The 12,345-nt window shown below is 41.9% G+C and overlaps 1 protein-coding gene across 1 annotated transcript in view; it reads right to left on the bottom strand.

The window, feature by feature from the left end:
• The window catches only part of PIK3CB (phosphatidylinositol-4,5-bisphosphate 3-kinase catalytic subunit beta), a 195,695-nt gene that overhangs the window by 118,188 nt on the left and 65,162 nt on the right, over positions 1-12,345 (bottom strand). Inside the window, 1 exon segment of the mRNA XM_017895819.1 lies at positions 1,467-1,653. Within this exon segment, the coding sequence (XP_017751308.1) occupies positions 1,467-1,637 (171 nt within the window). The 5' untranslated portion in view covers positions 1,638-1,653.

The following is a 12,345-nucleotide window of genomic DNA, read 5'->3' as shown; positions in this document are numbered from 1 at the left end:
GGAGGGAGGGAGGGAGGGAGGGAGGGAGGAAGGGAGGGAGGAAGAGAGGGAGGGAGGGAGAGAGGGAGGAGAAAATAGCATGCGTTGGCCAGTATGTAGACAAACTAGAACCCTGTACACTGCTGGTCCCAACATTATATGGTACAGCCACTGTGGAAAACAGTGTGGCGTTTCCTCAAAAGTTAAAACATAGAGTTACCACTGTGAACCAACAATCACACTTCTAGGTATATACCCAAGAGAACTGAAAGCAGGAATTCAAATAGACATTTATACTCCAATGTTCAGAGCAACATAATATTCACAATAGCCAAAAGCTGGAAGCCAACCCAAATGTTCATCAACAGATAAATATACAAAATGTGGCATATACATACAATGAAATATTATTCAGCCATAAAAGGGAATGAAACTAGGATATATGCTACAACATGAACTTTAAAAACATTATGCTATGTAAGCCAACCACAAAAGGATAACTATTTATTGTATGTTTCCACTTATATAAAGTACTTAGAATAGGCAAACTGGTAGAGATGGAAAACAGAATCAAAATAAACAGAAATTGAGGGAAGGGGCAGTTATGGGTATGAAGTTTCTGTTTGGGATGATGGGGAAGTGCTAGAAATGGATACTGGTGATGGTTGCACAGCATTGTGAATGCACACCTAAAAATGTCTAAATAGTAAATTTTAGGTTATGTATCTTTTACAATAAAAAAGGAGATAAATGGTTAATCTAATGTGAAATACTCCATACTTGTCACTGGTGACTATAAAAATAGGTGCACCATGAGCCTATGAGATGCTTAAGTCAATTCTATATTTTCTTTTACTTTAAGGATCATGCCGCTTTAGAATTACTGTCTCTCTGAAGAAAAGCTCGGAAAGGAGTTACAAGGCTTGTCCAAAGTCAAGAGTTTTCAAGGGTATATCATAAATATGTTTTCTTAAAATACCATAACTCCTAATTTTACATTGGGTTCAGCTTTTGAAAACATTAGAGAGAAAGTTTAGAAAACAAGTTCATGTATATGCTGGTTTTTACAAATTAACAGTGCACATCAATTTATTTTAAAAACTAATGCAACAGAAAAGGCAAGCCAGCTGAGGGAAAAATATCTGGTGAACAGCAGAAAAGTCTTACTTCCCCCAAGAGTCAAGGAAAGGGGGAAGAGAAGAAAAACAAGACAAGAGAAAATGAACTAAAATCACATTTTAAAAGTGTGACAAGCTCAAAGACAGTAATTTCAAAGACTTGAACTTAGAAGAAAATCTTCTTGACAGTTTAAATAACCCAACCAAACATTTCAAACTAGCTAATGTAAGCTAATTTTTCTTAATTACTATCACTTCATTACTATCATTATCACATAAAATTTACATTAACATTTTCTATTATAGAATGATATTTCCCCCAAGTGACACAGTATGCTAAACACACAGAAAATATACCTATTAACATACCTGCTTAATATAAGAAATGGTAGCTTCCCGAGGTACCTCCAACTGGATATAAATCCCAGTGGGCAAAAGGAAATCCACAGGTATGGAGCCATCAGATGCTATCTGTGAATCCACCGCCCAGATGTCAAGGATGTCTGCCATAGCAGGAGGCATTATGAAACTGAAGCACATTCATAACCACAGGGCCCTAGAAATCAGTAATTAAAAGATAGCAAAACAACTATCAGCCAAATTTTATACCAAGTTATGATAGAGACCACTAATCTACAATTAGTCCTTAGATTTCAATATAGCCAATAATGTAACAGGAGGCCAATTAAATAATGCGACATTTTAAAAACCAAGAGTAAGTCAGCAGAAATAAATTACTTAAATACACTTTTATCACTGCACAAATTATATATATGTACATCATCCAATCCATACCAGCAACTAAAGGAAAAAAATTATTCATATATATACACACACACACACACATACGTATACACATACACACCACATTGATTCAAATTCAACATAAATACATGACATCTGAATAAACTGTAGGCTTAAGGATTACAGGTCCTAAGAATTTTAGTTAACCACCACTCAACAGGTTAATTTTCTCCAAACTTTATTTAGAAAGTATCAGCTTCTTAGGCTGAGTTTTTCTCTGCAAATGCCAATGAAAATTACAATCAAGAGGGCCCTCTCTCAACAAGGACAATTTTCTTTTTTTCTTTTTTTTTGAGACACAGTCTTGCTCTGTCGCCCAGGCTGGAGTATAGTGGAGAGATCTCAGCTCACTGCAAGCTCTGCCACCTGGGTTCACGCCATTCTCCTGCCTCAGCCTCCCACTTAGCTACAGTCCTCCCACGTAGGACTACAGGCACCCGTCACCACGCCCGGCTAATTTTTTTGTATTTTTAGTAGGGATGGGGTTTCACCGTGTTAACCAGAATGGTCTCGATCTCCTGACCTCGTGATCTGCCTGCCTTGGCCTCCCAAAGTGCTGGGATTAAGGCATGAGCCACCGTGCCCGGCCAACAAGGACAATTTTCTATCAACCTCACGGCCCATCCCATAAGCATTAAAAACACCAAATCCCTCAATACAGATGGCAAGGCCCCTTGTGCTATTTCTCTGGCCTGTTTTTCTTGTTCTCCCATCACTCTACAGCCCAAGACTGGTGTCACAGTGCCTTCTGTCTTTCTGCTGCTAGACCTATGTTCACATGGGGAAAAAACTCCTCATATCAAAACAAATGCACTATCCCAACAAATGCACCCTTTAATAGTGCCATTTGAGTCTTACCTATTCCTTAAAGGCTTCCTTCAAGAAGATACAACAATAATAATTGGAAGAACATGAGTGCTGAAGTTAAATGAATCAAGGTTCATTTAACAACTATGCAATTAATGAAAGTGTCATATCAAAAGAGACAGGAGGCCAGGCACGGTGGCCCATGCCTGTAATACCATTACTTGGGGAGGCTTAGATGGGTGGATCGCTTGAGTCCAGGAGTTTGAGACCAGCCTGGGTAACAAACAAGACCCTATCTCTACAAAAAATACAAAAAAGTGGCCAGGCATGGTGGTGCGTGCCTGTAGTCCCAGCTACTTGGGAGACTGAGGGAGGGGGACTGCTTGAGCCTAAGAATCCAAGGCTGCAGTGAGCTAAAATAGTGCCACTGCACTCCAGCCTGGACAACAAAGTGAGACCCCATCTCAAAAAAATAAGAATAAAAATAAAAATTTTAGAAGTTCTTTCACTAATAAATGGAAAATGAATAATAAATTAGAAAATCACTTTTTGCAACCACTAATGAACTAACAGATCTAGGCAATGATCATTAATGGATGCTAAAGACACAAATAATAATAAGGTGAAAGGAGAAGAAACTTTACAACCTGTCTGTGTCTGTCTTGTTGACACTACAGGAATCCCCTGATCTATCTTAGCATCACTAAAAGTGGGACTATCAGACATTAGGTGTCTCCTCATGAAATGCAATAGTCAGTACTTACCATTTACACAAAACAAAACTGAACTTGAATCTAATCAAGTCTTTAGATCTATGTGCCAGTTTACAGGAAACAGAGAAAGAAGTTAAATACTTCAAGGAAGCAATCAGTCAAGTAGAGAATGTGGCATCTTCAATAAAACAAATGATATGATTTCTCCAGCTAATCAATAACAAGAAGAGGAGGAAGAAGATGGTGGAAGGACTGTTAAAAAATTTAAAAAACACTTAGGAGACACAGCCAAATGCAATGTTAGCTGGAACAAATCAACTATAAAAAACTATCTTGGTCAGGCACTGTGGCTCACGCCTGTAATCTCAGCACTTAAAGAGGCCAAGGCGGGTGGATCACAAGGTCAGGAGTTCAAGACCAGCCTGGCCAATATGGTGAAACCCCATCTCTACTAAAAATACAAAAATTAGCCAGGCGTGGTGGCAGGCACCTGTAATCCCAGCTACTCAGAAGGCTGAGGCAGGAGAATTGCTTGAACCTGGGAGGCAGAGGTTGCAGTGAGCCTAGACAGCACCACTGCACTCCAGCCTGGGTAACAGAGCGAGATTCCATCTCAAAAAAAAATAAAAATACAAAAATTAGTCAGGGGTGGTGGTGCACACCTGTAGTCCCAGCTACTCGGGGGGCTGAGACAGAAGAATCGCTTGAACCAGGAAGGCGGAGGTTGCAGTGAGCTGAGATCATGCCACTGCACTCCAGCCTGGGCGACAGAGCGAAACTTCATCTCAAAAAAAAAACCAAGCAACTATCTTTGGGCTGGGCACGGTGGCTTACGCCTGTAATCCCAGTACTTTGGGAGGCCAAAGCGGATGGATTACCTGACGTCAGGAGTTCGAGACCAGCCTGACTGACGTGGTGAAACCCTGTCTCTACTAAAAATACAAAAAAATTAGCCAGGCAGGGTGGTGCATGCCTGGAATCCCAGCTACTCAGGAGGCTGAGGTAGGAGAATCGCCTGAACCCAAGAGGCAGAGGTTGCATTGAGCAGAGATTGCACCACTGCACTCCAGCCTGCACGACAAGAGCAAAAATCCATCTCAAAAAAAACCCAAAAAACAACAAAAAAAACTATCTTTGAAATAATATTGAAAATTTAAATATGGATTCATTGTAAGCTCCTTGAGGAGATATAATGTCTAGTGGTCTTACTTTTAGCCATGCTAAGATTGATCAGAGAATTCATGTATTGTCAGCATGCTTTTTAAAGTACTGTTTCTTACCACAGTAATGGAAAGGTCTCTGTACTCAGGAACTCTTAACCAACAAACTTTCATAAACACGAACAAAACTACACAGTCACTACACGTTATTAAGGTACGAGTCCTAAAATTAAGCATATCACTTCAGAGCAGCCTTTGAATATTTTGTGCAGGAGTTTCTCAATCTTGCAAGTAATAAGCATTCAGTAAGTATCTGCTGAATGAAAACATGCTGTATTAACTTATAAAGACCACACTTTGCAGGGCCAGGTGGGGTAGATTAGCCTATAATCTCAGCACTTGGGGAAGCCGAAGCAAGTGGACTGCTTGAGCCCATGAGTTTGAGACCAGCCTGGGCCACATGGTGAAACCTTGTCTCTACTAAAAATACAAAAAAATTAGCCAGGCATGGTGGTGGGTGCCTGTAATCCCAGCTACCAGCGAGGCTGAGGCAGGAGAATAGCTTGACCCCAGAAGGTGGAGGTTGCAGTGAGCCGAGATTGCACCACTGCACTCCAGCCTGGGCAACAGAGCGAGACTCTGCCTCAAAAAAGCAAAAAAACAAAAAAAACACAACAATAAAAAGAAAAACCATACTTTGTTTATATATTCAAATACTGCCATGCAAAGCTAGAGGTGGAAGCCAGCTACTGAACAAGTCACTCAAGTACTATGTCTAACCAAGAGCTGCCAAAAGCTAGGAGGAGAAACGAAAGTTAGTATGTATTGTATGTGTGTATGTATGTATGTATTTACAGATGGAGTCTCACTCTGTTGCCCAGACTGGAGTGTAGCGGCGTGATCTCATCTCATTGCAACTTTCGCCTCCCAGGTTCAAGCGATTCTCTGCTTCAGCCTCCTGAGTAGCTGGGATTACAGGCGTGCACCACCACACCCGGCTAATTGTTTAATTTTTAGTAGAGATGGGGTTTCACCACGTTGGTCAGACTAGTCTCGAACTCCTGACCTCATGATCTGCCTGCCTTGGCCTCCCAAAGTTTTGGGATTACAGGCATGAGCCACTGCGCCCGGCCTAAAAGTTAGCATTTAAAATTGAGGAGGGTTTATGATACATCAGCCATCTGTCACAGAATTAGAATCATAATAAACCTGTACATGCCCCTGGTTTCTTCAACACAGATTTTTGTCAAGACTCTCAGAACTGAAACCAAATCACCCAATTAATACAATACTAATAAAAGAGCATGAAACTAGAAAAATAAAACTCTGGGATCTCACCCTTACCAGACCGCTAGAAATGGTAAGGCATCTGAGGCATAGTGCCCAGGGCAGCAATCTTTTCAAGGAGACTGACTGCATCTCACCAGCACTCCTATCCTATAGCTTCAACTTCCAAGGCATAAAATTCTAAACTTCTAAGCATTAGAGAAAATGTATTAAGGTAGATACAAAAATGTCTTGATGAAATTATTATATCTAAAATGAATTACAAGGCTAGGAGTGGTGACTCACGTCTGTAATCCCAGCACTTTGGGAGGCCAAGGCAGGAGGATTGCTTGAGCCCAGGAGCTCAAGACCAGCCTGGGCCACATAGTGAGACCTCATCTATCAAAAAAAAAAATTAGCCAGGAGTTGTGGCATGCAGCGGTGGTCCTAGCTACTAGGGAGGCTAAGGCAGGAGGATCACTTGAGCCCAGGAGGTTGAGGCTGCAGTATGCTGTTAATCGCACTACTGCACTCCAGCCTGGGCAAGAGAGTAAGACTATGTCTCAAAAAATAAGATAAAAAATAAAATGAATTATGAGACAGGGCATGGCAGCTCATGCCTATAATCCTAGCACTTTGGGAGGCCAAGGCTGAAGAACTACTTGAGGTCAGGAGTTCGAGAACAGCACAGGCAAGAAAGCAAGACTCTAATTTGAAACAAATTGAATTATGAGAATGAATTCATGATTGGGCCCCTACTTTTCTTCTTCTCTAAATCTGTCATGCAACACATAGGATCCTTAGTCTAGTCATGCTGAACCACTGGTACTTGCCAGCATAACCCACATTCTCTCCTGCCTCCTACTTTAAAGAGATTATTCCCTCTCCCTAAGATGTCCTCAGCTCCATATTGCCTGACCAAGTCTTATTCTTCTAGATTCCTGGAAACCTTCCCTGACATTCTTCTGTGTGTCTCAAGCACCCAGGACATATCTGTGACAGCACTGGAGCACACTGTATTAAAGCTCACTGTGTACTCATCTCTCCCTAGTCTCATATTATTTCTAGCTCTGTAGCTCCTGGTACATACTAGGCTCTCAATAAATAATCACTCATGGTTAAATGAAGAAATGAATAACAAATCCTATAGAATTTGTGAGGAGGAGGCCGGGCACAGTGGCTCACGCCTATAATCCCACTAGCACTTTGGGAGGTGAATCACTTGAGGTCAGGAGTTCAAGACCAGCATGGCCAACATGGCAAAAACCTATCTCTACTAAAAATACAAAAATTAGCCAGGCGTGGTGGCGGGCACTTGTGGTCCCAGCTACTCAGGAGGCTGAGGCAGGAGAATTGCTTGAAACTGAGAGATGGAAGTTGCAGTGAGCCAAGATGATGTCACTGCACTCCGGCCTGGATGACAGAGCAAGACTTCATCTCCAAAAAAGAAAATAATTTGATAGTAGGACAATTATATTGGATATTACAAACGTGATTTAAATCATGCTTGACAGGAAAACTTGAACCTTGCAACCTTCAATGTAGTCTTTCAGCACTTACTCTAAGAAATACAATAAACAGCCTCCACAAGTGACACTTTTATATGAAATCAAAATATTTTACCAATACATAGATAAAATGCCATATATATCTACATATCCTACAACTCCTTAACTTAAGAAAACTAGCCAGGTGTAGTGCTCATGCCTATAATTCCAGCACTTTGGGAGGCTGAGGTGGGGGATCATTTGAGCACATGAGTTTGAGACCATCCTAGACAACATGGCAAAAATCCTCTCTTCAAAAAAACAAAAAGAAAAAAAATTAGCTGGGCATGGGACTACATGGCACACACCTGTAGTCCCATCTACCTAGAAGGCTAAGATGGGAGAATCACCTGAGCCCAGGAGGTTGAGGTTGCTATGAGCTGTGATCATGCCACTGCACTCCAGCCTGGGCAACAGAGTGAGATGGAAGGAAGAGTGAAACGAAGTGGGGCGAGGGTGGGGAGAAAGAAAAAAAGTTGAAATGACTTAACTCAGATATTCAAGTCTATTCGCATGTGGTTTTACAAAATCTCAACCTACATTTCAGGTAGCCCATGTATCTTTCCTTAAAAGAATAAAGTAAAAAATATTAACAAACATATAAAATTCTGTTGCATAGATCAGGCTTTGCCTAATGCTACCATGTCTCAAATACATAAACTCCTGTCATGTGAAGAACATAAAGTGGATCTCGCCTATAACTTAAAGATGGCACCCTCACTGTGTTGCAATCCCACTTATATGTTATAGGTGTTTCTGAAAATGATGTATATTTTTAACTAATGTTTGACTATAAAACTGCTATTTTCAGGATATGGCATCCTCTCTTAAATTTAAATAGGCTGAGGAACTCCCTTGATGTCAAAGGGATAACCATTATTCATTTCTCAAGCTGCAACAAAATGAAAATTATTTAGTATAAAGAATATAATACAGAAACTCATTTCAGAATAATTCACTAAGCTACACATTTATGTTTTATGTACTTTTCTATGTCTGTGCTATATTTCACATATTAAATGTCTTAAAATTTTTTTAATGGCAAAATACATTGCAAAGGCTAAGTATCTTTCTTGTGTTATCTTTAGGTGCATCATAAAGAAAAAATTTATCCTTTACTTTAACAGTTGCCCATGCTTTAAAATAGAAAGATCCTTCCTCGCTTACAAAGAAAAAATTTATCCTTTACTTTAACAGTTGCCCATGCTTAAAAATAGAAAAATCCTTCCTCGCTTACAAAGAAACATCACACCAATCTCCAAAATCAATTCCCTTATTTACAATTTCAAGGACAAAACCCTCACATTCAAAGTATCAATTGACTCAGAAATATTCTAATGGTTCAGCAACATACTAAAGATGCCTGTAAAGCAGTATTATTGTGTTTAACGACCTAGAAATGTTTTTCCCAACCAGGAGTAAATCATCAGAGGGAATACTGCGAGGTTAAACATATCTACCTTGATATTGTCATTAGCAATTTACTAATAACTGAGGTAGACTGGCTGTCCAACTTTGTAAACACTCTAGGGAGATATATAGTATTAAGCTAAATATTCTCCAGAAGAATGGTTTTCAATTTTGTCATATTAAATATTCCCCTTTTTTTTTGAGACAAAAAAAAAAGTAGCCGAGCATGGTGGCACACGCCTGCAATCCCAGCTACTTGGGAGGCTGAGGCAGGAGAACTGCTTGAACCTGGGAGGCAGAAGTTGCAGTGAGCCAAGAGAGCGCCACTGCACTCCAACCTGGGTGACAGAGATTCTGTATCAAAGAAAAAACACAAAAACAAAAAAGAAACAAACAAACAAAAAAACAGGCTTTTTCAAATACATAAATACTTATAGAAAATTCAAAAATCATGCTTATATAAGACATGTTTTTTTGTTATATAAAACTGTCCAGTGTACTGCAGGATGTTTGATTATCCACTACATTAACAGTAGCACTTCCCTCAATCACTGTGCCAACAAGAACAAAATCATAACCCAACAAATTTCAAAACCATCTTTTGGGGGCTTCACACAGTCCACTTTCAGAACCACTGCTCTAAAATAATTCCTACTGTTACAGGATCTTTGGGGTGTTGTTTTTCTGGCCAAAAACATCTGTGGCCAGTGACGCCTTTGCCTTAGTTTTGACAGGGCCTGCTAGGCTCATTCCGCCCACTCAGCCTAGGAGGCTGCACTTGACTCACACTGCAGGAGTGGATCCCATGTCCGCCAAGGGAGACTGTGTGGAGCAGCAATGGGTGTGTGAGCAAGTATGGGGTCCAGCCCCTGCAAAATCAGACATGCCAGTTGCTGCAGCAGGGCGGGCAGCTCCAGGTGCCAGTATGGGCACCAGTTCTCCCTGAAGCTATGGCTGGAGTAGGTGTACCACAAGCAGCTTCCACAGCTGGCACTGGGGGACATGGTGGCACGTGGAAGCTTGGAGATGCCAGGAACCCCAGGGCCCCAAAGAGTCCTGGCTCAGAGAGTTCCCAAGTCTGGGCTCCCCAAAGGGCCAGAGCTCTTTTCTTCTTCTCTTCACCTGCAATGTGATGAACAAGGGGCATGTTTCTTGTTCATGTAACAGCCCTGCTTGTGTTACAGCTCTTTTAGCCTCAATCAGCAGGTCCCAAGTTCTTGTCCTGCCCCTGGAAGAATGAGGTATGTAGGCAAGTGGAGGGTGAGCAAGACAAAGAGGAGCTTTACTGAGTGACAACAGCTAAGAGGAGGACCTGGAGTGGGTAGCTCCTCTTGGAAGGCAGGTCATCCTGTCATCTCTGCAGCTCATCAGCAGACAGGAAGCCCTGAAATAGGTAGCTCCTCTCTGCAGCTGGTTGTCCTGACATCTGCTGCTCTCAGCAGAGAGGAGGCCCTGGAATGGGTAGCTCCTCTCTGCAGCTCTGTTGTGCTGATGTCTGCTGCTCTCAACAGAGAGGAGGCCCTGGAGTGGGTAGCTCCTGTCTGCAGCCTGTTGTCCTGATGTCTGCTGCTCTCAACCAAGAGGAGGCCCTGGAATGGGCAGCTCCTCTTTGCAGCTGGTCATCCCGATGTCTGCTCAGCTCTGGCTGAGCCTGGGGCTTTTATGGGCCTCAAAGGGAAGAAAGTGCCAACTGGTACACAGGCAGCCATGGGCAGGCCTGGGAAAAGGTACCACAAGTTCCCACTCTAGTCCATGGAACTGGCAGCCTGGCCCCTAGCCTTCAGACCCTCCCTGGCCTGAAGATGGAGCCTCATTGAGGACCCAACCCACTTTCGCCCAGAAACCTGTCTGCTTCCTGCTATTGTTCATGGCACCCAGGCTGTAGGTACTGCCTACAGGTCAGCGCCAAGCTGCCCTCAGCCTCCCCTCAGCTTCCCTCCTATGCTCATTGGTGACCAAAATCTGGAGGGGGCCAAGGTGGCAGGGGGCTGGCATGTCAACACTACCCTGAGCATGTGCACACCTGGCTGGGCTGTGACAACACATGGGCTTGGCCCTGACTCTGCTCCAAGGTCGGACTGGGTGCCAACAATAGATAAAAGCCAGACAGTAGAGGCAGGCATTTCTGAGCCTGAGAGGGCAGAGTGGGCCTTCCTGGGCCCCTAAGGAGTGTAGGGATGCCTGGTTGGGCAGCTGCATTGGCATGGGAGAGAAGGGCTGGGGGGGCAAGGGCAAGGAGTGTGCTCCTGCCTGCTCCATGGAGCAGGAGGCCCAGGTCTGCACCCACAGTTTGGGTAGCTGAAGCTGCACCTGGGAAGCTCCCACCCACCAACCTGGAAGGGGTGGGGTCCCCATTTGTTCCCCAGCTCCCACCAGCTCCATAGAGCATGCAGCCCCAGCCACACCTCCTTGCTGCAACTGGCGTGATGGCAGCAGCCACTCTAGACGGTCCACCGCTGCCATCACTACTATTTCTCAAAGTAGCAACAGAGCCTCCATAATTTATCCAGATATAATTGTAGCCTATATTTTTTAAAGTAATGAACATAACAGTATACATTTCTACCTGCCAATGAATTATGTTTCCTATACTTGGCTATGTTGTTTTTGGCTAATTCTTGAAGGGTAAAGAAGCTCTAAATCAAGAAAACTAGACCCTTAACTAATTAGAAGAATGTAAACCCAGTATAACTAGCTCTTAGTTTTCAAGACCTTTAGGAACAAATTTACCAAAGAGATATTCCATAAGATGACATGTAACTCTTCACAGCTTCATGCACAACCCTTTAAGAAAAGTATTGAGAGGGCATATTCACAAAATGTGCTGTTCTGCAATTAAAATAGCATGTGTTCTGTCAGACTTAAAACCGTAACATGTTACTTTTAAAAAATGAGGTAACAAACCAATTGGTAACCAATAAATCTTTTGTAGGTATATTTTGAAGGAAATTAAATTATTGCCACTAAGTTGAAAATAAAATATATTCTGCTTTCTATTTCCCTTAGTCACTCTTTTATGTTACAGGACCACACAAACAATTCAGCCTGAGAGAAGTGACTCAGAGTTTCACATTGGAGGTATCTTAGGAGTTACAGACCCTACTCATTTTAAAGATAAGAACACTAAAGCTAAGACAGTTTAAGTAAATTATCCAGGAATACACAAAGACAGAGTCAGACCCAAAAGTCAGATTTTTTTCCCAAAGCAATTAGCATAATTTTCCCCTTTTCATTTTATTTTGTATTTAAAGGAAACGTCCTTCACAAGCCTACCTAGCCTGGCAAGATTCTCAGTCTTGTATCATTCTTCTGTTTGAGCATCAAAGCAAGAGATCAAAGGCTGAGGACAAGCAGAGTTTTTAATCTATGAAAACTTTTCAAGGAAGCTATCAGAGGGCATAGGAACTTCAGCAGTGAAAATTAGTTCAATAAACCCTTTAACTGTAACTATAATCCATATCTTGTCAATTGTTCACTGGAAGAGGAAAGAGTTTAAAAGTTAAAAAAAAAAAAAAAAAAAAAAAATTTAAAAATTTTTAAA

The sequence above is a fragment of the Rhinopithecus bieti genome, unplaced genomic scaffold, assembly GCF_001698545.2.
Source record: "Rhinopithecus bieti isolate Rb0 unplaced genomic scaffold, ASM169854v2 scaffold_26603, whole genome shotgun sequence".
In the NCBI taxonomy this organism is placed as follows: domain Eukaryota; kingdom Metazoa; phylum Chordata; class Mammalia; order Primates; family Cercopithecidae; genus Rhinopithecus; species Rhinopithecus bieti.
Note: the sequence above shows the minus strand (reverse complement) of the source record. Positions and strands in the feature narration are given on the sequence as shown.